Below are 25804 nucleotides of genomic sequence, written 5' to 3'. Positions count from 1 at the left end.
TCCTCGGCCTATTCGGCTTGCTCCTACTTTCTGCTCATTTATCAGAGCCCTGAAACCCATTTTTTTCATACTCGCCTACTCGTCTTCTTCTATCTCCTAAACTCTCACTATTTCCCACCACTACATATCTCCTCTCCTATTGTGTGTTACTTCCCCCACCTACTAGATTGTAAGCTCTTCAGGGCAGGGTCCTCCTGTGTCACTGTCTGTATTTGTCTGTCATTTGCAGCCCCTATTTAATGTACAGCGCTGCATAATATGTTGGTGCTATATAAATCCTGTTTATTCTTAATAACCAATGCAATTTTTTTTAAATTTAATTCTGATTAAATAATAATAATAAAAAAATAAAGGACGTGTTGGAAGCCAGGGACAGGCCGGGGAGGAAAAGCCTATAGGTGATTCTTAATATTCCCCGGGAGGAAATGAAGCTTCTCTATGTGATTGCCGCAGATTTTATTGCTTGCTGTAGAAACTCAGGGTGAGCAGTGAAATCCGAGTGAATCTCAGTATAGCAGACGTAGCCATACACCGTCTATTAATGTATTAATTTTGATGGCAATAGTATTGCTCAGTGAAGGCTGGAGAGCATACAATTCATCAGTGAAGCTGGGTGATCCAGTAAGCCTGGAATGGATCTGGTGCAGTATTGAAAACATTTGCTAATAGCTAATGACTTTTAGGAAATCCATTCCAGGTTTACTGGATCACCCAGCTTCGCTGTGGAAAGTATATCCTCTCTATATGTATCCGCTTATTGTGTGCATGTTTAAAGTTTGTTTCTTTCACTTTATGCTTTGGAAATGGTAATGGTTTGTATACCGGAGTAAACTGGCCTGAAATATGTCGCTATCAGATCTTTAACATTATAATGTGGCACTTCACATTCCACGCTCGCACCGAGGTAATCATTACAACCTGTGACATGCAGATCATGGATCAGACATTTCACTTACTGCTAAGACTCTATTTATAAAACAGGGAATGAGACATTCACTCAAACATTCCCTTGTGTCAATCTTCCAGATCTATGTGTTTTAATGGCAGGGAATGACCCGGTATAATATCTCTTAGGAAGGCATGTAACATTCTATGTAATTTCTATGAAATAAGGAAAATGATGACACCGCCAGAAACACGTCAGCGAGCTCAGGAACTCTCCGGTGACTCCCGCGTCTTTCTTCCTGTTTACGTCCGTGACGTCACCACGCGTTGGTGGCGCTAACGTCGCAAGTCAATCAAGGCTAGCCCCTCCTATTGTCCTCTGTGGCTTCCTGCCCAGGAAATCACGTGATCTGGTGCTGGAATGCTGCGAACAGCTGACACAGGGGGGCGTGCTGTTTGGGCATTGACGTCACTTTCCGGCGCCTGCGCACTACGGAGCCATCGGCGGCCGGTATCAGTAGGGGGGGAGCGGAGTCTGGGTGAAGTGGACGGGGAACCGGAGGAGCTTCAAGGTGAGAGGGGGTTTGTGTGCTGCTTGTTCTACGACCAGGAGACACAGAGCTGTGTGTGGGCTATTGTGTCATATGGGGGTGCTTCTATACAGGAATGGTTCTCTGACCTTGGTTTCCGTGTATATGTGAGGTGTTAGGTGATATCTTTGGCTGTACAAGGTAATTTTGTGTCACAAATCTCTGCTTATTGCTTCTAAATCCACAGCTGAGGTAAAGATATAGGAGCCGCACTACCTGTCCATCCAGCCCTGAGATTTACACAGCTCTGCTACATAGTGCAGTGACCTGACTTACCCTTACTACAAGTAAACAATACAAACTGGTCATAGTTTGAGATCAGGTGGTGATAAAACATCAGCACGCTGTAGAGTCATCACTCTGATCTCTCCTCCTGTCTGACTTGTGTATGCAGCTCCTGATTGGCTCCCAGTCTGCTATATAAGAGGCTGACACCATGTCACATCAGACCGATCATCCGGTGGACCTGATTGGGTGACGATCGTTCGTTTCCAGCGACTTTGCTCATTCGTCGGCGTCATTGTGCACTTTTTTTTGTTAAAGATTATCGGCTGATCAGTTGTTGATTGTTCGTTTCCAACAATAATCATTGCACGTGTGTACGTAGCCTGACGAAGAACAGAGAAATGAATTATTTATTGAATCAACAAAAGCCATGGCATTGTTCTGGATCCAGGACACCCTCATGTCATTCTGCCAGGTTTTACTTATCAGCCTTGAATGGTCCAGCAAACAATATGTCCGCATGGTCAGCATGGGCTGTAATCTTTGCTCCTGACACTTCTCTGCTGTGGGAAATGATATTTGCTCCCTGTGGATACAGCTGCCGCCATTGATTCAGTAAATTGGGTAAATAAGTGTTGTGACTTCAAACACAATGAGTTTCAGATTTTATCTTTGGCCTGAAACAGCTGTTTAGTATTTATGGCCCCAGGGCCCAACCTGCACCCTGGGGGGGCCACACACTGTCCATTGTCACCTGTTGTGTGGTCCCTAGAGGCAGTGCAGGTAAAATGTTCTCCTTGGCTGGAGAGGGGAAAGAATTTACTTTTCTTTAACCTTTGTAATGGAGTTTGCTGGGAATAAAACAAAACTTTTGGATGTAGGGAGAACAAATGTGGAAGTGAACATTCATATCGATGATCCCGAGCAGTCTCGTGTAACGTGTATCCAGGCCATGACGCTCTTTTAAAACACGGGGTTCACAACCGCTATGGCGTGGTCTGTTCAGAACCGGGCCGGCGCTGTCCTTGTGGACTGCAGCAATTTGTACTGTGAGGGGAAGGATCTGTGTTCTATGTCTGCTTATTTTTGTTCACCCAATCAGCTTTTCTAAAAATCCCTCATAATGCCAAAAAGTTTGGGGGCCACAAACATATGATCAGTCTCCAACAACTTAGTATAGTATGACCGTCCCGAGCCATCTCCTGCTTTATTGCTTCGTATTATGTTGGTGCTATATAAATACCATTTATTAATAATAATCTGTGCAGTCTGACAGTCTTCTGTGGTGTTACATTGACTATTATATGTGGCCCTGGGTGATGTCAGGGGCCACACTTAAGGCACTCAGTAAGTTGTCTTGTTATGATCTTGTTTTGCACGACATGTCTGGTTCTGCATGTGTATTTGGTTATTTGGACCTTTACCTGTACATACATTTACCAGCCTTTGTTACAAGTTTGTGATTTTATGTTTATCCTAAAAACCGTTCTGTTTGTATCAATAACAATGTGTTAGGACACAGAAGTGATAGGCACCGGCCGTCTCCATTGATATTGAGCAGTTTGGTTGGCAGACAGCTCTTGTCTTCCATGTTTCACCGGTTCAAATATCAGTAACTTGGTAAATTGGATTTGGATAGGAAGATGGTGCAGGGAACCTAAAATCTAAGGCTACCTACACACGTGCAATAATTATCGTTGAAAACGAACAACTAACGACCGATTGGCCGATAATCGCTAACAAAAAAAATGCACAACGACGCCAATAAATGGGGAATGTCACTGGAAATGAACAATCGTCCCGTCGGGTCTGATTGGGCGAGCATCCTTCCCTATCTATTGTGTGTACGGCCGCTCAGTGATTGTGGATTGTTCTGTGGTACACTTTCTCCTTTACATGTCACTTCCTGCATCAAACCATCGTATCTAGTGTGTGTACATTATTGGTGGATTATATTTGAACAATCGTATCGTTTCAGCATTTACAGAATTGTGCACAATATGATTGTTCAAAATATTCGTGAGTAATCTTTAATCGTTCGTTTTCTAATGACAATTATTGGACGTGTGTACCTAGCCTAACTTAAGTTGAAATCTTTGTTTTTAGTGTTCAATATGTATGAAGAAAGCTGCATAGCACATTAGTGTTATCTGTAGGTTGTAGAAGGATTTAAATCACACTAAAGATTGTGGCGTGCTTAACCTGCAGCCATGACATTATTGTTTTCAGTAATATCATGAAATGAATAATACAAATGTTTAGGAAATACACCGAGATGTAAAAGATGGCTTTAGCCATGGCACTATCTGCATGGAGTTTGTATGTTTTCACCGTGTCTGTGTGGGTTTCCTCTGGGTACTCTGGTTTCCTTCCACATTCCAAAAAACATGCAGTTTGGTTAATCCACTTTCCCTCAAAAACTGACCTTAGACTGTATTAAAGACATATGACTATGGCAGGAACATTAGATTGTGGGACAGCTGGTGACATGACCATGGGCTTTGTACAGCGCTGTGTAATATGTCAGCACTATATAAATACTGTGTAATAATAATAATAATCATGGCTCTGTGTAAAAGTGACCCATGAATATAATAAGTCTGAAAATCCAAAAATTGTTTTATTATCTATAAAGTTCAAGACCGCCTTTATCAGGGCTTTGGATTGAATGATGGAAAGAAAACTCTAATAAATTGTGTGATTGCAGCTTGTTAGAGGGAAGCCGTTCCATTTTAGTGGAAGGCATTCTTTAAAAAGGAATATATAAAATTGTGTCACGGTGATGAATCATAAAAAAAACATTGATACCCATTAACTCCAAGAGACACATTGATGCTGTTTTGAAATGTACAGGACATGTATACGCCTTCTTATAAGACTTTTCATGGTAAGCTGCAGAAGATCCAACGTTGTGTAGATGTTGGTTTCCTTGTGGACTTTCCTATGTTAGTAGCAGAGTTTAGAGGTTCTGTTGGTGGGGAAAGTAGTTATGGTCTTGTTACTGGGAAAGCTGTGCAGGATATTTTTCCTTTTGTTATATAGGAGCTGGGTCACTTTGCTACTTCTGTGATACAAGAAACTAATCTGCAGACTGGGGGAGCACCTTCTGACATAATTAGTTTGTGTCTTCCTTCTGAAGTCTTGCAGTTGTATTTGGCACCAAAATGTAAGCAGCAGATTCTTTAGGTTATGCTCCCTGGATTGACCTGACTTCTCCCATCGTGTATCATGCTGCCCTAGGTATATATGCAGTTTACACACCCGGCCATCCTCGTGATATGGTAGCTGGGAAGAGGAAAGCAGTGAGTCTCATTCACCAAAACACCCTGTTGCTTATATTTTTTTTTTTTTTTGACCACTCATAGTCTCATAAGAGTAGTCATTTACAGAATATTTGGCACTGGAATTAAAGGGGCAAAGGTTCATCAAGGTGTCATGGAGAGAAGGTGCATCAGTGAATGTGAGCCACCACTCTTTCAGCTCTGGAAATATAGCAGAGCTGTGTAGGGATAAACCATGTCTCCAGTATTCTCCCCAGAATTTGTTTAAGCTGGAGGAGAAAAAGCTGTAGGCGGGTGGATGACTCCTGTATTGTGATTCAAATTTTCAGCAACCACCTAAAATCAGCCTGGTGATTACGGAAAAGTGCTGGGTGGTGGGCCCGGCTAAAATGGGCCGAACACTGCTCTTCATATACACAACAAGACAAAAAGGTGGAGGGCACCATTGGACATTTTTCTTTGTTCTTAAGACTGTTGGTAAAATGTCCTAACGGTGGCTGGAGTTGTCTACACTTAGTAATGCCTGAGGTTTTCCTGTCTGCTTCTAGTGAAAGTATGCCATTTCTGGCTTTCTGTAGGATCATCAACATGTGTGGGCACCACCTAGTATCCCTGTTTTGGCTTAGTATGTTGTTTTTGCTTAGTAAGTACAGTATGTGGAATTTTGGCGTTACTCAGGCATATTCTCCTTGGAATAATATTTCCAGCAGATCTGTGTGTGTAATGGGGATGGGAGAGAACAGCTGTGTGTATATTCTGGGTGGGACAAATGTTTGTGAAAAATGAGAGTACAGTTAGCAGCAGTGTATAATCTATGCTGTGTATATTACCCTGCCTCATCTATGTTCTATGGATGAAAAGCTTGTGCATGTTTAAACAAATGTTTATGAGATTGGATGTTTTTCTTCCTGCAATTGTAACCTCACTAAGCATTTCTCTGTTCTGCTTTCTTTGTAGATGCGTTACATGAAACCTTGCCTTTCAAGAGCCCTGACAATTGCCTCCATATAGCCTGAGGACTCAACTTTATTTTTTCTTTTTTAGGTAAAGTATTGCATGTCGCATGATAAAAAAAAATCGTTTAAGACATTGTTAGGTTCAGTTTGATGTATGGTTGTATTATAATACTTATAATATTATTATTGAAATAACAGTGGGCAGCACAGTGGCTAAGTGGTTAGCACTCTGGCTTTTGCACTATCTGCATGGAGTTTGCAGGTACTCCCTGTGTTTGTGTGGGTTTCTTCCGGGTACTCCGGTTTCCTCCCACATCCCAAAAACATGCAGGTAGGTTAGTTGGCTACACCCCAAAATTTACCTTGGACTTTATTAAAAAGACATATGTCTGAGGTAGGGACATTAGATTGTGAGCTCCTTTGAAAGGCAGTTAGTGACGTGACTATGGACTTTGTACAGTGCTGTCTAATATGATGGTGTTATATAAATCCTGTGTAATAATTATTTACCAATTATGCACATATTATCTCCCTAATATTGATCATTTACCTGGAAGATTACTGCCATGAATCATGCAATACTGAGCATAAATGTTTCACATTTGTAAAGAACAGGAAGCACCGCCTGCTCCATACACAACAACACGGCTCTGCTGGTTGTTGTAGTAAAGAGCTGAAGGTGCTCCTACTGGCTGTTTGCTGTCAGGTGATTCTGTCTCTGCTCGCTAGAATCACTGTTGTCTGCCATGTTCTGGTCATCACTGCTAGCGTTGTATTGCTCCATGCATTATTGAGCTATGTAGCCAGCAATGGTTTGCTTTTCCCACCCAGCTCAATCAAAAAAAGATTGGACATTCTCTAAAAGAGAAATTAATAGATGTAAGGAGACGTTGTAATAGTAGTTAGAAGATTACTTCACTATTAAAGGTTTAGCTCTGGATAGAATAATAGCTCCAGCAGGGCACACATATTGCAGTTACAAGATAATGTGATCCTGTACTCTGAAATGGCAAGAAAGTAGAGCAAAGTAAGCAGTAGGAGATTATCCTCCAGTACATTTTATCAGCAGTTCAGCTTTCAAAGTGTCCAGGTTCAAGGGCGTGCAAGGAGGGGAAAAAACTTTGAACGACTGTCAGTTACTTTTATTAGAAAATCATAAAGTAGCTTTCCTTTTAGTGAAGGGGATATAACCATCCATGCCTTCTCTGCATTCAACATATATGTTTTTATTAGTATTGTGGTGCTTTTAGATATTTCAGAACTTTTTAGACTGTACCTTGTAGGTGCCTAAGCAAAGTTTATGAATACTGCCTGCTGTGCACTCCCATACGCTGAACACTTACATGTTCAACCTGAGGGTAATGGCAGATAGTAAAACATGGCAGTCATTCACTTATTTCTGAGGCATCTGGTGGCCAATGCACGATTATCAACCATAACGTAGAAGGGTAATATTTTATCACAAGGAGCAATGTATTCATAATGCTATGTAAAGTAAAATTTCTGGAAGTATACCTGTTTGTAAATAAGTGATCTGTGCTATGCCTCGGAGATAAAAGCAGGGTTCTGGGGTTACATCCATGTTCTGCATTCATCTTTATTTTTAAGTGAACCAAATTCTGCGGGAAACAATATGCAATCCTCTACTTTAAAGTTAAATTAAAATAAATGTATGCAGTATATCTCTGTAATACATGCACCTGCCCTCATGGTTTATCCCTGTTGATCTGCTGGAAATGCACTGAACTGTCCTAGATAGAGGATTGCCTTATGTTTCGGAAAAGGGCAGCAGATATTATTTTGCAGGTATTAAACAGATTAACCAAATATTTTCAGTAGTATATTTAACAGGTCAAAAGAAAGGAAATGAGGGGTTGCTGTTGGGGTTGCATACACTTTAGGTTTTATGGCTAGGGTTCCTACAAATGTACATTACCCCCATGTTGGTCCCTGCTTTTTTTCTTCATCTCTGGTTTTATCACCTAGTGCTCATGCTGAAACTGAGACTCTCATAGCAGCATCATATTTTGTCGACAATCAACACAATTAAGCAGGTGTCTGTGGTCTGCACTGAATAGATTTTACAAATATAACTATATGATATGTTCAGATTTAGTGAAAATTGATATAGTTTGTACGGTTTAACCTCTCTCCTTTTACAATGATCTAGAAGCTCCTGATCAAATTTCATGGTGCATGTGTAAGACAGAAGTTTTTGAAAGGACTGCCTAACACAAATCAAGGTTTGGCAAGGGCTCAGAGCAAAGTAAACACACCTGTGTTCCCACACTGCAGGTTTAGAAGGACCCTGACTACTGTGCAGCAGATATTTTAATCTGTCCAAAACTTAAAAAATGTTTTGACTGTTGAGTTGAATGAAAATTAGCTTTAAAGGTGCTATGTTAGAATAAGTTGAACATCAGGATTGCAAAGTACATGACTGTCTCCTGGACTAATGTAAAAAGGAACTCTTCTTTTAGTAATGGTTGGGGTGACAGGTGAAGATAACTATGTGACCTCATATTTTACATAGCTCCTATGCTAATCACCTAATCTGATTAAGAATCCTGCTTACCTGGACCATCCCAGGTTACTGATTTACATACAATCATAACAACAACACAATGGTTTTCTGATGACTGCTAATGAGTAAATTAGATTGCACATAGTAAGTCTGACTTCTAAAAAAAAACACAGCAAAGGTATAGAGGAAATCATTCTAAAGGGAGCCCTTGATAGTAGAAGAAAACCTTACAGAGCTTCTTCTCTTACATTACTCCATAAAAAAGTGTTCTGGACATACAATTTTCAAACTGATTCAGTATCCAATATTTGCTTTTACATTTACTGTATTTTGTTATATATTTTTTTTTTAATTTGCATGGTATTCATTTTTATTTCCAGGTTTTAAACGTGCCAAGAAACCCTGTCACCATGGTTCAGAAATACCAGTCACCCGTCCGGGTGTATAAACACAGCTTTGAAATGATTATGGCTGTAAGTATTGGATGTTTATATCTGGGTTTCCTGTAATAAAAAGAGATTCGTACAGATCAATACAGTATGATTGACTCCCCATGATTTAAAGATTCCATGTCCTGTATGATAAAGGGTTTTATCTCTCAATGCATATAATGACAGCAGTTAATTTTTTGCTAAATGTTAGTAGGAAGGCAGCTGAAAGTGTGTGTGTGTGTGTGTGTGTGTGTGTGTGTGTGTGTGTTCTTAGATACGAATGGGGCTTCCCTGCTTACTTGTGTGCAGGACGGCGGCTTGGAGGGGGTTGATTTGCATGACTTTTGCTAAACACAGCTGAGGTTGTGGTTGATCTTAAGAGTGGAGCTGATCTGTAACATCTTGTAACTCTTTAATGACCAAGACAAACTCTGCAGGTATTTTTTTCCTTATCAAAGCACAGCTTGCTCCAGAAGTTAATGAATGTCTATGCTCCATAAAGTTTTTTTTTTTGCTTTGTGATTAACTTGCAGTGAGGATTTAATACAGTAACTGACACCTTGCTGCCTAATAATATGTTGAGACAAACATCTGTCCTAATGGCATTTATTGAAATTATGTACCTGTTCCGATTTACATACAAATTCAACTTAAGAACAAACCTACATTCCCTATCTCTTATGTAACCCGAGGACTATCTGTATTTTTCTGCTTGCCTGTGGTTCAGCTCTAACACTTTTGTATTACTTATTACCAGGTAGAATTTATCTTTGTTCAGTTATTACATGATAAACTTTGCTTGCTGTGAACATACCTAAATTCTTGCTGCTCTTTTTACAGGGAAAAATGTTTGTTATATTCCTAAGCATGTCTATTATTATAAACTCTTGTGTGGGCATGTCTAATTCACGCTGTTCTTTTCCGTGATGAGGATTTTGGTATCTAGTATAGCTGAGTTATTTTTGTCCTAGCTGAAAATATTACAGGCCTTTAGGGTCTTCATCCAAGATCCTTACGCTTTGATGTCATGTAAATCCTCGATGCAGCCAGAAAAGTAGATTTGCAAAGATTTTCAGTTGGTTTTTCAGGCTGCAAGGCTTTTTGCTGTAATGATTTGCCATGTAATCTCTTCAGCTTTCATGATGCAAATTTCATTTACGTTCAGTTTTTGGATGTCTGAGTAATTTTTTTTTAGCCTCCTTTATGAAGAGTGATCTAGTTTTCTGGATGTTGAAGTACAATGTGGTTTAATTCTCGTGCTTTATGTGACCTACAAATATTATTTTCTGCAGCCAAAAAAGACAGGAATTGTTATGAGCTATTTTATTTATAGAAAGTGTCGTTTTTCTTGCATTCATTATGGAGCATGGGTTAGGGATGCACAGCCCTGAGGCTTTAATCATTGGAAGGATATATGAAACATTTCATGACTTCTACTCCTATGTACCTAAAATTATATTAACCTCAGGTTTAAGTCAACCTTCCAGATGTTGGACTTTTAAGTTTGGGGAAAAAAGCAGCTTCTCATGTTTAGGTCTTGGGTTGCAATAAATCATTTACAACAGTGAGATAATGTTCAGTTTAGTCAGCAAACAATATACTACTATTGCAGCTACTTGTCCCAGGGCAGGAATGGTTAGGTCAGCTCTTCCCAGCTCCAGAATGGAAGCACCCATCACCTGAAAAATAATTGCAAACATCCAAGCAATGGAAAGAAATACATTGCTCTAACAAAAGGGTTCTGCCCTTCCATGATCCCTTTCTCCCCTCCTATTCTCTCCTTTCGTCTTATCTCTCCTGGCTCCCCCTTTCCCTGCCTCTCCTCTTCGCTCCTTTTTTCTCCTTTCCTCCTCCATCCTCTCCTCTTCTCTCCCTTTTATAATAAACATACATACATTTCCATTATGAAAGTGTCTCCATTGGAAGAATTCCCCTTATTCCATTTCTGGTTATGATGGTAACATTTTGAATTTCCTTGTAATTTCTGTTGGGGGTCACCAGTACAAAGAGTATACATACCTCCATCAAGTCCACCATCAGCAATAAAATACCAGCCGTGTCTTTAGCTATTTCTTCTCTATCCAATACTACATGGCAATAGAAATCTAATGGTAAGATTTCTTCACTTGGAACTTCGCAACTTTTACACTTCAAATGGGCAGGCACAGGACGCTCTGTTCTTTTGTTCTTACTATACTACTGTAATCCGTGTTTTCACACAAGGAGTAATTTTAGTAAATCTTACTAGCCAAATTTAGTACAATTTCCTACAAAGTGTCTCATTTATAGGGGTTCATTGTGGCACGTGTAAAATGCATCATATGTGTGTTTTATTGAAGGGATTAGTCTCTTATAAATGCACACATAAATAAAATGGATGTAAACCCAGTTAAAATATACTAAAGCCACATGTATTCATTTGAAAGCCATAAAAAGGTTCTAATGGTAATTGTTCAGCCATGCGCTCCTCTGACAGATGTTGTTCTCCTTTTCATTCCAGAGCTGTGGAATTTCTGTGTTATTTTAACCTTGCCTGCAGTGTATCCACAAAAACAACAGTCTGTTTAATCAGTAAATGTTGGTTTTGCTTCAAGACTTATTCCTATAGAAAACTTGCATATATTGACACACAAAACCCCAATGGGTTTGAACATGATTTTATTTATTTATTAGCAGCATAGCTGTGTACTCTGTGTAGCTGTGAAATATAATTGTCATGGCATAAATACATGAGGATAATACAACAGTGCTCTCCCCAGAAATGTTTTTAAGCTGGGTGGAAAGAAACTACAGGTGGGTGGCAGCCCTGTATTGTGACCCATTTCTTCAGTAATCACCCAAAAATAGCCAGGCGGTTACTAAAAAATGCCAGGTGGTGCGCCCTACTAAATGGGCTGGGGGAACACCGTGCAATCCTGTTTATTTACATCTACCATCACATATGTGGTGCAATGTCCTGCCTGGTTAAATACAAATTGATTTAGATACTTTAGGTAGGTCCTCATATTATAAAATTGTGCTACATTTAAAGTGAACTAAACCACGCCATACTCAGCTGTCCCCATTCCCTCACATGGTGCCACCATCTTGACCCTCAGCTATCCTATTTGGCCAGGCTGAGATGATGTAACTCGCATGCAGTCATATAGGAGTTTGTTTGGTCACAGCAAGCATATGTTAAGCCTAGATTGCTGGCTTTCCTGGCAGGCACATCGTTTTTGGCGGCTCACTGAGCGACCAGGCAGATATGAAATATTGCAGAGGGGACATAGCCTGACCCTTTCTGCAATCATGACCTGTCTGATAGCACATTTTTAAAAGTTGAACTTAAAGTTCCAGTCTAATGTTGTAGATTGCATGGTCAGATTGTGACATAAATGACGAGCCAAGTGAACCCAGCAAAGACAAAGCACAGGTTCACAATAAAGTCTATCTAAACCCAAAATGTTTTTCATCATTGTAGATGAAGTAAGCAAAGGATTGAATCTGTTTTTTGTTTTTGTTTTTTGCTAATCATTCAATAGGAAAACTTGTTCTAGTGTCAAGCAAGGATGCCATTTTCTTTACAAGAATATCATCTCAATTGTTTTTGGACAGCTTGAAAGCTCTACAATACATGAAGTTTTTTTTTTCCACGATAAAGCCCTGTAAAGTTTGTAGGAACAGAAATATACCTGTTGGTCCCAGTGCACTCCATTGTTAGGTATCTATCCAAAGTTAGGAATAAGGTTTGATGGGTAAGCTCTTAGCTAGGGTTCAGGCAACAACACTTAGCTTTTTTTGTGTCATTGGCCATGCCAATGTTTCTTGCTGATGTACTAAATACTAAAAAAGAAAAGAACGTTTTGTCTTTAGATTTACTATAAATAATTTCCTGTTCTATCACTTCCTCAATCATTGGCTTTGAAAATGCATGTGAACAGCTTTTCCTGTGGAGGCACAAACAACTTTTCTCACCATGAGTTACAGTTCACATGTTAATGAATCCCAGACCAGTTAGAATAATTTATTTGATAATGTTTTTTCTTGCCTTTGATGTTAAAAGTGGCAGAATATATGGCATCAGAAGCGTTGTGAATGAGCAGTTATATTTTTTTAATGCACCAACGAAGATAAGAAAAATGTAACGGTCCATTTCATCATTCATCATTTTGCAGTGTTCTATGGAATGTCAGCATGAGTGTCACATGGTGCTGATCATGTGTACAGATAACTAATATTATATGACTTTAGCCTAAAGTATATGAACATGTAACATATAAAACAATTTTTTTTTTTATCTTTAATCAAGTATTATACATGGTGATCCTGCCTTGTTCAGTCACTTTGTTTTATACAGCAATAACTTTCTTTCCTATTCTACTCTTGTATTGTCCCCCCATCACCTGGGCTTGCAGAGAAGACTAAAACACACACAGATTAGGCAGCTATGGTCAACTGTTGTCGCCATCAGAAAACCTGCCCTGATAATAGCCACTCGGCCATCGCTGGGGTACTTGTATGTAGATAGGAAAATACGTTGGAGAATGAAAAAAGGTAAAAAAAAAAAACAATCATTGCCATCACAAGGCAATCAAGAAGTTCACCATGCTTCATCAGAATTGGGTGTTATTGGGCTACATGTACAACAGAATTGTGTCACTGCCACACCTGTATGAGTCTGACATTTGCATAGCTACACGGTTTTTGACAAACGTTGATCTTGCGTGCAGTTTGTTATTAAACAAGCCTCAGTTCTAAGAATTCTTTCAAACCGCATTCCTAAATGATTCTAATTTAACACGGCATGCAGATTTGTGTGCTGCTTCATAATGATGACTGGAAAGTCATTGCAGCCTGGAAATTCTTGTGGGTGGTTCCGGAAGAGGAATGTGGGAGTCCAGCTTTGTCTCTGCTAGACCTGTTCTGAACAGCTTGTTCCCAAAACACTTGTGTGCGTTTCCTGAGAGCGCTTTCCTGAGAGCGCGAACGCAGAGATCCGGCAGTATAATGCTCAGCATCGCATGAAAACTGCTGCTGATCAGGATACTCCCTGTGACCTGCTCTGTGTTACCCATCTCAGCAGAATTTATACCCATTGATGTTTACTTTTAAAACCGGCTTTTAAAAAAAAAAAAAAAAAAAGGAAATGTGGAGTTTGGTGTAATTTTCCTTTGTGGTGGTCAGGATTTAGATTTTTTTTTTTTTTTTTTTTTTTTTTTTTTTTTTTTTTTTTTTTTTTTTTTTGGTTTTGCATGTTGTATTTTTTTGCATTCTCTCCTAATTGTATTATACATTGGATTTTGTTCATTTATTTTCAGAGCAGGGTCCTCTCCTCCTCCTGTGTTACCGTCTATTTGTCTGTCATTTGCAACCCCTATTTAATGTACATCGCCGCATAATTTGTTGGCTCATGTTCCTAGTTATTGGTTTCAGACACTTCTATGAAGACTCAGCCTGTCGACGAAAGCCAGAAGTTCCAGTATTGGTGTCAGATGTGTCCCCAGTATCCCTCGTGTAGTTGTAAAGGATGCCAGGATGTTTCAAAAAGTTGTTAAAAAGCCTTCATTTTATGGAGCTCCAGTAGCTCAATGTGTATGTCACATAAAAATGCTTTCCTGGTTTTAAAAGGATGGGAAAGGAGAAGAACTTTAGACTTTTTTTTTTGGGGGGACACAGAGATATTTACCCTCACTTCCTCTACTGCGAACAACTTTCCACCAGACAGGAAGTAAGACAATGCTCCAAAAGCAGCACAGACAGTAATAAAATTGCTGTCTTTTGTCACAGGTGTTCTTTGTATTAAAGCCCAATTGAACTTTTGAATTTATATTCGCTTCATGCATGTCAAAAGGTTAAAGGTTTGCAAAGGCTTATTTTTACCCACAGCCTGGGTAAAAAAAAACCTCATCCCCTTCCTTCTTTAGAACTGAACCTTTGTTGTTGTGTTGAAGTCTCTTTTTGGAGGTATGAGACGCACCCTACTAAGTCAGACCTATAACTGTCCAATCAGGGGTCAGCATGAGCCTTTACTAAGGGCACAGCTATAGGTTGCACCTCACATGTGGCATATTGGAGCTTTGCAATTAGATCTCTGCTTCCACACAGAGAACAAATCTCAACCTGCAGCTGCTGGCAATGAGAGGCTTTTCTACAAACTGTGGCTTCTTTAAAAAGACGACTACCTGTATTTTGTTTTGATGCCATGGGTATGTTTGGCTGATTCAAGCTGTTCGGTGTGTTTCATGTGCGTGTGAAACAGGGAAGAAAAATATAGGAACTGCTTTTTTTGGACTTGATCATTAAAAGTGAAACTTTGTCTTATCATCCTGAAGAGATCAAAAAAAAGTCAGTGAAGTCTGCCCAGCATTTTTTTTTTTTTTATGGGTTAGTGACTCAGTAAGTAGTAAACACAGAATCAGAACAGTAGCCTCGGAGACTTTTTTTTTTTTTACATGAGCCAATCCTCCCAAATCTCATATTTTTGTTTTATGGGTGGAACCTGGTGATAGAAGTCATCTCCTAGCTTGTTGTATTATTTGTGGATTCCACCTGTGTGACCCACGACCCATTCATTTCCATCAGACATTGGTGTCCACTCAGCCTGGATCTAGCATTTGCCTGTAAAAGCCCCACCTGGACCCAGTGATACTATGCTGATTCTCCCCAGTAATCATTTTTTTTAAAGCCAAGTGGGAGGAAATTGTAGGCGCCTGGCAACCCCTGTATTAACTAAATCTTCAGTAAGCAGCCAAAAACAGCCAGGTGGTTACTGAAAAGTGCCAGGTGGTGGTGCGCCCAGCTAAAAGGGGCTGGGGAGAACACTGCTCGCTCACTTTCTGCCAGCAGCAATACCGGTTCCTCAAGGTATGGGCAGTCATCTGACCACCTTACCTATGATTGTCCTGGGGTCTGGCAACCAATCAATAGGACTGTACTGTCACAAGCTTGGGGAGTAATGTCACCCTTTTTCATCCAACACCAGCTGACACCATGGGCTTTGGTGCCAACCTTGGCAGGCACAGTTGTGGCAAGGAAGAATTAACAAAGATTGGAATTTTCAGGCGGAAGTCTCTCACAAAGGGCCATCACTTCGCTCAAATGTGTTTTCCCCAGTCCCTTTTACCTGGGCGCACCACCCGGCACTTTTCAGTAACCACCTGGATGTTTTTGGATCGTTACTAAGAGTTGGGTCACAATACAGGGGTTGCGACCCGCGTACAATTTCTTCCCACCCAGCTCAAAAAAAAATTCTGAGCACTGTACAATATCTCTTTAAAAATAGCAAAGCCCTGTTATTGTCACCTGTCCTATTTCTGTCGCAGGAGGCCACCATCTTCTTTTCTTCCTTATTGCAATCTTTGGCCATCTTGATTGATCAGGCCAGGAAGACATAACTCAGTAACCGCAGGGGAAGTTGCCATGTTCTGGGTATGCAGCTCAGCGATTCTGACAGCTTGAGCGATCAGGCAGGTAACAATACTTATTCCAGAACTGACATTGCCTATCCCTTTCTGCAATAAAGCCCTGCCTGGCCGCACATTTTTAAAACAGATCCTAAGGCTGAATTCTTCATTTGCTGCAAGCAAGCTTAACCTTTAATTATCTATATTGGTAACTGGAACATTTCCTTTATCTTTATTTATAAATTATTGATGCACAGTTGTTTTTGTCTAATTGGTTAAATGTGAAAGTTTCCATGCTTACTACTGACTTTTACTAGTAACGCCTCCACCTTTAACCTCTTTTATTGCATACATAGTGTGAATGTCTGTGGTTTACTTTTATAGAAGAAGATCAAAGTGGTACCATTTGTATCTTTTCAACTGACTGCAAAATGTCTGAGGGCGGATCAAGCTGATGGGAAAGCTTAGCTGTGTTTATGACAACACAAGCGGAATAATTTTGTCTTCCTGAGTCCAATCTCCTCTGAGAGCTCTATTGTAAGAAACAATGCAGCTCATTCTGTGTAGCCAGTAATCAGTATGGGAGAAAACCAGGCTCCTTAACCCTATGTACTCCTTTAGGAAATGCTCAGAGCTGATTTAAGGGAGACTGGCTGGGGAACCTGCTAATGCTGCAAGTTCCTATATTCTGTTTGTCAGATCTTGACATGTTTTCATGTACACTCACCATTATTTGCCAGCAATTGGTAGAACACATGAATATTGATCAGTTGTGACTGATGTGCCCCACTTGTTAGGACTGCAGCTTCTGTAACAAGTCTATTTTACCCTAGGGCAGTGCTTCCCAACCTGGGCCCTCCAAAAGTTGCTAGGGGTTCCTCCAACAATGAACAATTTGTGCCACTCAGGTCTGTTTAGGTGACACCAATGATCTTTTTGAGTATCTGTAACTAGCTAACAATGCAAGCTCCATTCTTCCCACTGACCACCATGTACTGTGAGTTGTTGATATAGCAATTATAGAAGGGGTTTCCTGAAGTCTTGAAAGTTATTTCAAGGGTTCCCCCTTGGTAAAAAGTCTGCCCCAGAGGATAAGAAAACATGATTGGAAATCTAAAAGGAGGCCAACATGGAGCCCTATAGGCGGGGATATGTTTGGACGCAATGCTTGGACACAACCCCCGAATAAATATAATAAAAAAAGATACATGGTTCTATCTCCTAATTCATTATTGCATATCTTTTTTAATGCAAATAGTACAAAGTACTTGATTTTGACCTCACGTCAGCCTCTTGCTGACCCCGTACAGCAGATTTTAGACTTGAAGAAGCAGCATTAGGAATCGATCAGTTGTTCAGTCAATATTTTGGCAGGACTGCGTCTGGAGTTTGGCTTTAAATGAAGGTGATTTATGTTACAGTCTCTGTGGGACCTGGAATGGACACTGGCTATATTGGTGTAAATGTAAGTGAGGGATAGAGCAAGACCATTTATTGGAGATTTATAAATGGAGGAAGAATTCCATTACTAATTTTTTTGATACAGTAATTATATAGTGCTTACATATTATGAAGCGCTGTACATTATATAGGGGGATGTCAATGACATACCGATACAGACAGTGACAATGGAGCAGGAGAGGACCCTGCTCAGAGCCTAATTCCATAAAGACCCTTCTTTGAATTGCAAATGCCAACAACTGGCATGTGTTATTGTTTTGAAAACCTTGTTGTGTTACATCTTCCTACTTTTTGTGGTGTGGTTGGTAATGTTCTCCTTTCTCATTTCCTGGTCTGTCTGACTAAAACCAACTGCACTTGTCTATGTGTCTGAGAGTTTTTAGGGAGATTCTAAAACAGCCTTTCTCGACCTGTTTGACAAAGAGGAACTCTTAAGATAACTTTCAGGTCTTCAGGGAGCCCCTACTATAATTATAATACCCAGAGCTCACAGTATATTAGCTTAGTGGTCATTGGGAAGAGTGTCATCCTTACAGATAGGCAAAAAAATCATTGATATTACATACACCAACCTGAGAAGCACAAACTGCTCATTGCTCAATGAACTCCTAGCAAACTCTGGAGGAACCCTATGGTTCCTAGGTTGCAGTGTGTCCTAGGTAATGTTTACATATGAGCCTTCATAACATTAAAGATTGAAATGCAATGGAGGAAGGGAGAGTAAGACTGAAAAAGAAAGGGCAAGGTCACAATGTTGACATCTTCTAGCTCGGAAGAGGGGTTGGCTTTATCTGCAGCTTCTAATGCACACTATGAGATGCTTACATTGTGTAAGCAATTTCTGCAGAATGTCTTTTCTTTGCATGATGGGAGCAATAGCTATAATTAGCTTCAACTAGAGGGAGAAAAGGTTAGAAACTGTTCTAGAATTTGTTTTTCATTGCTTTGTTCCCTCTGGGAAGCCCTAAAAATTAAAGACTGATGTGGACGGCATTGCTTCTATTATGACTTTCAATTTGCACTGAACTTCCTGCCTGCCAAAGCAGCACAACTGTGTTTGTAAGGTGACCTGATTCAGTCAAGGAGAATAAGTGCCCACAGTGACGTGCAGCATAGCCAAGTGAACAGTGGAAGAAAGAAAATAAGCTGCATGGGTAATGGAGCTCAGAATAACAGCTTCTGAATGATACACCAGCAAGTCTCTACCAAGCATGATGCCAGAAGGGCCAGCGACTACATTTGACAGCACTGTGTTGATGGCAGAAATAACAGCACAGCTTTAGCCAGCTCTAATTTAGCTCAAATAAAAGTAATGAAATGCTTACATTGCCTGCACCCAGCATAAATTGTGCCAGTAGAGCACACTGAATTTCTTGTGGCTGCAGGCTTTATATTGACTCCAAAGGTTTCCTTTTTTTGTATTCCGAGAGTCTCGGTCTCCTCCTGACAGCTCCTGGAAGCATTGTTCTATCGGGGCAGAATAGTATGCAATTTCTTCCAGCATTCTCTTTATCAGACATTTTCAACCAGGATTCCATGCAATCCTAGGAGCCCTCCAGAATTGAAGCCGGCGGTTTCTTGAACTGTGGCTGATTTACCTTCCATAAAATGGTGCTTGCTTATTTCCAGGACCAACACTACTTTACAGAGCAGGCTGTTCTGACAGCAAATGTATGGGGGGATTCTTCTCACTGGCAACCAATTCAGATGGCATTTTCCCCATTGATTTTAGCAAGGGTTACCCAACACCCATAATTTATTTTAAGGGTTTCTTAGGGACTATTATAAGGCCACACGGAAAATTGTGTTTCAGTGTACTTACCATTCACCCAGTTCCAGCCACTAAGTGCCCCGGATTGCTTACAGGGCATTACCGCCTTTTCTGGGTTTCCGCAAACACCTGAAAATTGTTATGAGGGGTTTTCTAACATTGGATTTGTCTTGTAGAGGAAGTGGAAATATGTAATTCATTTGTACTACCTCACAAATACTTCCAAAACACCTCTCAAGCATTTAAAACTGCTTAGCAGGTGTTTGAAAAGTTTTACCATTCAAGTTTATGGAAGTGGTTGAACAGCTCACCGCCCACAAGACACGTGGAGTGTCTGCGCACCACCTAGGAACTGCAACACTATTACACCACCTGCAAAAACAAAGCTGCAAAATAGGAATATATTTTATTAATAATCAGAGAGCTTGGCAATTTCTTCATTTTGTTATTGATACAAACACTAGGGAGCTGCTGGTTTACCCAGCCATCTGAACCGTTGTATGATCTGCTTATACAGGGGATTAGGGAGTGGTAAGGAAGTAAAGTAATATCCCATATGGTTTATGGTTTGAATGTTCTTTTTAACAAAACCCTGCTAACCCTTATGTTTTTTGTAGAGATGGACTCCAACACATAAATGGTTTTATGTGGTTTGTTAGGAGTTTCTGTAGGAGTGTCACTTGTGTTGCAATGGTTTCCATCGGCTGGGTCTCTTTCCCCTTTTTAGGTAGAGAATGAAGTTGTGAAGGTTTCAGTTAGAAGCTGCAATTCCACCTGCCTTACCCCAGATCGCTGAGCTTGATATCGCCATCTTTCTGGACAGATTTCTGTGGAAGAAAACAGGAAAATTCTTGCAAGTTACTCGTCTATTTTAGGGCTCCTTCATTTTACCCTGCGTTCCACAGAATCTTCTGGGAGGATGGAGTCTTTCCATGGGCAGGAGACTGATGTAAATGTAATTCTAACATTACCTTTACAGATACGTTTTTATTTCTTGACCTATTTTGTAGGGAGGATGGAAGGCCCAAGGATTGTAAGCGTCGCTTCCAATTTTTCACTTCACTTGAACTAAAACTAGAAAATAAGAGTTCAGTGGGTTCATATGTACTTTTTTGTGTGAGGTCTCTATGGGTCATCCTACACGCCCAGATTAACCAACCTGGTTAAAGGTTAAAAAAAACATCATGTTAAATTTTTATGAGTGTATTTTGAGCTCCGTCAGCCAGCAAAAACTGAATTGTTGATGCGTCCTAAATAACAGCCTGGACAAGCGTACAGTGGGTTCAAGTTGAGGTCTGTTTTCATTGGCAGGTATAAAAGCATAAAAATGATAAAATGAAGATTTCACAACATCAACCAGTGCTGACTTCTCCTGAAAATGAACTTTTCATACTGGTGTGTTTGTTTCAGTTCTTTGAATCCCTTACCAATCAAATCTCCAAAGAGAATTCATGTGCATAAGTCTTGGGTCTGCTGCCTGGTGCTGCCATATTGGATGTGATGTCAGCAGCCACTCAGAGCTGTCACTTAAGCCATAGGGATAGAATTCCACTTATGCTCCTCCCCCCAGCTACACAGGGAGGGACTAAGGAGCTAGTCCAGCACAGTTAGTAATAAGACACTTGTAGAAAAGAGTGGGCTATATTCCACTGGAGAATGGGATTAGTTAAATTTTCCAGCAAGTATAAAAGCTCTTTGCATATGCATAAAAATAAGAACTTGATCTTTCTTTCCCCTTACCTGCAGTTCTCTGTGTGACAACTAATTGTGTGAGCGTATTTCTTTTTCTGACAAGTAAATGTATTGTGGGCATCATTAAAAGGATTGTCGTTATTTCCTACAGAAAGGCTTTTAGCTTACCTAACATGGCAATGAGATGTTCCCATGTGGGTGTTTTACACACGCATTATGCTTGATTAACTTAGAATTATTTAAAATAAAAATGATGTGGTTATAATGAACTGTCGATTTTAAGTAAAAGGGAAACAGCGTACCTCATCTAATATTGTGAGATACCGCATAGATGTGACGTGGTCAGCAACGTTTACTTCAAATCACGCTGAACTCCCACTTTGATTACTCTGCATGCCAAAGTAGCGCAGCTGTTTTCTCTTTTCTGACCTCATTCAGTCAAGGAGAATAAGTGCCCCGAGTGACGTGCAGCATAGCCAAGAAAGAAATAAGCTGCACGGGTAATTGTCCCCCCCGAATGATGGCTTCTGAATGATACACCAGCAAGTCTGTACTGAATGTGATGCCAGAAGGACCGGTGACAGCACTGTGCGGATGGCAGAAATAACAGCACAGCTTTAACTTGAGTAAATGAACAGCTAACATTGCTTGTATATGCCAAAAGATCTCACTGATTGTGATTCACTTTTGTTCTTTGTGTTGACCTTGCTGTACCCCAAACCCTGCAATAGGTTTGTTTGCGGCAGTCTTATTTGCTTTTATGAGCAGCTTTTTTTATCAGATTTTAACAGCTGAGCGCACAGATTGCGTATATAAACCTAAAGACAAAAATGTTATATATAGAATTTTACCAGTCAGTCCTGGAATTGTACCTGCATTAGTCTTACTTTTTAGGGCTTTTTCCCCCTATATTTTGCTGTGGGAACCCTGCCAGTAGCATATTTACCTTCGTAGGGTGACACGGCTCTTTTACTGTACTATATCTATGCAAGGGTAGTGCTGTCACACCTGGGCAAAACTGCAGGACACCTCCCTCTCCAATATTTAGCCATTTTCTTCTGGGTGTTATACAAGGATTGTGGATAAGCTGCATCCAGTGATGAATCTGCCTGGCCAGACACCACCATCCTGAACATTTGTAAGTGAGTTTGTAAATGGCAACCTTCCCTTACTTTACTATCTAATAAACAAGTCTTTGCATTTTTGGTGGTGGTTTTCTTTTTTCCTGATGGGGAAGTTTTACCTTATTTAGTTCCTGAGGTACAGGGAGTGAGGGTAAAGCCCACCGAGGTCACAAGAAATGATAAAAACGTTCTAAAAGTCAGACCTTCAGTTTACCACAAGAAGATATTTTGTGGCTCTGCCTTGCTTTGAATGCAAGAAACCATTACATCAAGTAAAAACAGTAACGGAAAGAAATGTCAATGAATAGTGGCCTAGTATAAAAATAAGTTAGAATTTTTACTAAGGCCAAGTAGGACTAAAGGGTTAGTGGACTCCAACAACCAAAATTGCCTTTTTGCTCACTTATGTCCTGAAGGAAAGAAGAAGGGGTGGTGTATTGTTCACCGGTGGCAGTAAGTTAGTTTGGATATGTATTACTGCAACCAGTACATCTGAGGATTGGTAAACTGTATTGTATTACTTTTCTATTTCTGTATATGAAAATCGGAGTACAAAGACAGGCTTGTCCGGGACTTTTAGAAGGTTCTTCTCATTTCTTATGACCCCGTGGGCTTTACCCTCACTCCCTTTACCTCCCTGGGTGACAACAAAAGCGCTCCCCATATGACACAATTTAGTTGGCTGGTAGCAGTCACTTTTCTGAAGACAATAGTATATTTATTTAGTGGGTGCAATTCCTAATATAGTTGCTGAGTTTGGCAGTAGGTAAGATGGAGAAAATAGCACCGTATTACTAGAGCTATGATGATCTACAATAGGAACTCTGGGAGCTGTAAAAGATAATTGATTTGCTCTGTGCACCAACTCATTGCAAGCAATCTGAACTGAGGAACAATTGCTCTGTTCATTATCAAATAAACCCATGAAAACACTCAGGAAATATGGTGTTGAAAGGCGTGTGAATCATTTAATAAAATATAAATTGGGTTATGTGTGTTTGGTCCCAAGCTCATTCATAATGGTTGTAAGTGAGCAACCCTGTAGCTGAACACACATGTGATGATGTGCTGCTTATACAGGCATCAACTATAGCAAGTGCTGAGCTCTAGTTTATTCCTCTTTATACAATTGTATGTTTACGTATGTTTACTTATGCCTTATAGCAGGGATTATGTGATCCTGGAGTGTCTGCTACAGAAGTAGCATGCTCAATATAGTCACTGATGGCTGTTTTTTTTTAAATTTGTGTTTTTAACCCATTTGTTTTCCGAGTTGACTAGGCCTAAAATATTGAAGTAAATCCATCTGTATGTGTTCAGCTGAAATATACCAGCCATCAACATGTGAGTCATGGTGTTGCTTCTCTTTCACAGGCCTATGAGCGGCGTTTCCCCACTTGTCATCTCATTCCTATGTTTGTGGGCAGTGATACGATGAACGAGTATCTCAGCGAGGATGGAGCAGTGCATGTTGTGGAGAGACGCTGCAAACTGGACGTAGATGCTCCACGGCTGCTTAAAAAGGTGAGACTTCCATTCTGATGCAATAGTATCAGATAAAAGGTACAATTTTTACAATAATTTATACTCTTCTTTTCTCATTTCTGTGCAATTGTGAGCAAAGAAAAATACCCAATGTTTAAAGTATGGAAGAGCATGTAACTCGCTACTCCTTCCCAGATCGCAGTGTTGGTTCCATGCAATTGGCCTAGAGCTGTCACATAAGGGCAAGGCAGGAGTCCAAATGTCCTCTGCAGTAAACGACTTGCACTGATTATTTTATTATAAACAGTATTTATATAGCACCAACCATATAACAACGTAGTGCTGTACATTAAATAGGCTTGCAAATGACATACAGATATAGACAGTGACACAGGAGGAGAGGACCTTGTTCTGAAAAGCTTACAATCTCTACAATATCTCAGATATGAATATTCATTGTAGTTTGACCCCCCTGCTTTTTTAGGTTTCTTCAAAATGTCTCTGCATAAACTTCTAGCTGAGCAGTCAGCAAGTGAGCAGATGCTAATAAAGCCTTCAATGCACAGTAAATGCACGCAGGAACATTGTTGTTATTTTTAAAAAATAACAAACATTGTGTGGATGATCACTTTAAAACCATAAAAAAATTCATAAGCATTTAAAGTTTCACTAAAAGGAAATTGACTTGCCAGGTAGGAAGAGTCAATTCACAAGAACAAATTTGTCTACTTCCTCCATCTGGTTATCTTAAGAATTTGAGGAAATGCATCATGCCTTTCTCTTGTGTGCCAGTAGCGTTTGTGCACAGCTGGATTTCATATTGTGTAGGTGCTGCTGTTTGTAGAAGTGCTTTGTTTTGGCCAACATTTGTGTGAGAAAAAGTTTAGGGACTCCATAGGATTTCTGCACGAATGACTCCTGCAATGCAGTCTGATCTATCATTTCTAATAAACTGTATGAAATAAACATGCAGACAGGAATCTCATAACGGGGATCTTTTTTTTATATATATCTATTTAAGCACAATAATGAATAGGGTTACCACACTCTGTATGAACCTTAACTGTATGAACTTTAACTATGGAGTGCCAGTAATATTCATTTGTATTGTTATACTACTGTACTGGCAACATTGCATATGCCTGATATTTGTATATAGGAATAATGGAATGACACCACAATGCATGTTGAGTACCTGTAGTGGCAGACTTTTTGGCTTTTAATATTGGCATCAGTTTAAAATGTTTCTGAGAACATTCGAAATTCAATGGCACATGCATTAGACCTGCAGTTGACCTTCATTTGACTTGCCTCATTTCTGTAGATTTGTATGTAAATATATAACCTTGTATAGGAATCCAAAAAGCCCATCAACACGGGTCCTAAAAGTAACCTTTGCTTCTGAGCATTATTTACTTTCCCCTTTACTGTCTATTCTGTTGCCTTTTTCTTAACTTTATTGCCATGTTGTACAAGCAAATGCCTTTCCCATATCACAGACCCAGCATTCATTTGTAGGTCTTCTAATTAAAGTATTTTGTCTCTGAGACCTGCACACTTATAAAGGTCTTTAGTAAACAATCAATAAACCAATTTGGATGTTTGTATGTCATGTGTTTTCCTTCTATCCGAAGAAATTGCGGGTTGCTCTATTAAAATATTCTAGTTGCAGCTTCGTTACCCGGAAGATGTAGAAATCCATATAATGGTATATTTTCTGTTTTCCAGATTGCAGGTGTTGACTATGTTTATTTCATCCAAAAAAATTCCTTGAACAGACGGGAACGGACTCTGCAAATTGAAGCTCACAATGAAACTTTTGCCAGTCGTATTGTGGTTCACGAGTATTGCTGTTACACTGTAAGTCTTTACTTTTCGCTCTCTACATCTCTGATTAGGTTGAATACACTTGGAGCTCATTTCCACTATTGTCCACTGCGTGTTTGAAAACACAGCACATTGCAATTTGTGTTGATGTCAGTGCATTCCCCAGC

At 39.9% G+C, this 25804-nt stretch overlaps 1 protein-coding gene across 4 annotated transcripts in view; it reads left to right on the top strand.

Moving 5' to 3' along the window:
* Positions 1–1356: 1356 nt before the first annotated feature.
* Positions 1357–25804, top strand: part of SEC14L1 (SEC14 like lipid binding 1) — a 38479-nt gene continuing 14031 nt past the window's right edge. For 3 of the 4 annotated variants that reach the window (XM_072403817.1, XM_072403819.1, XM_072403820.1), the window contains exons 1-5: positions 1357–1457; positions 5939–6025; positions 8842–8934; positions 23700–23849; positions 25539–25670. In XM_072403817.1, coding sequence (XP_072259918.1) covers positions 8872–8934; positions 23700–23849; positions 25539–25670 — 345 coding nt within the window. In that variant the 5' untranslated portion in view covers positions 1357–1457; positions 5939–6025; positions 8842–8871. Of the gene's footprint in view, positions 1458–2100; positions 2325–5938; positions 6026–8841; positions 8935–23699; positions 23850–25538; positions 25671–25804 lie in introns of those variants that run through there. The other variant, XM_072403818.1, reaches the window with a different exon arrangement.

Source organism: Pyxicephalus adspersus, chromosome 3, assembly GCF_032062135.1.
Source record: "Pyxicephalus adspersus chromosome 3, UCB_Pads_2.0, whole genome shotgun sequence".
Classification (NCBI taxonomy): domain Eukaryota; kingdom Metazoa; phylum Chordata; class Amphibia; order Anura; family Pyxicephalidae; genus Pyxicephalus; species Pyxicephalus adspersus.
This window is presented reverse-complemented; position numbering and strand designations above follow the sequence as displayed.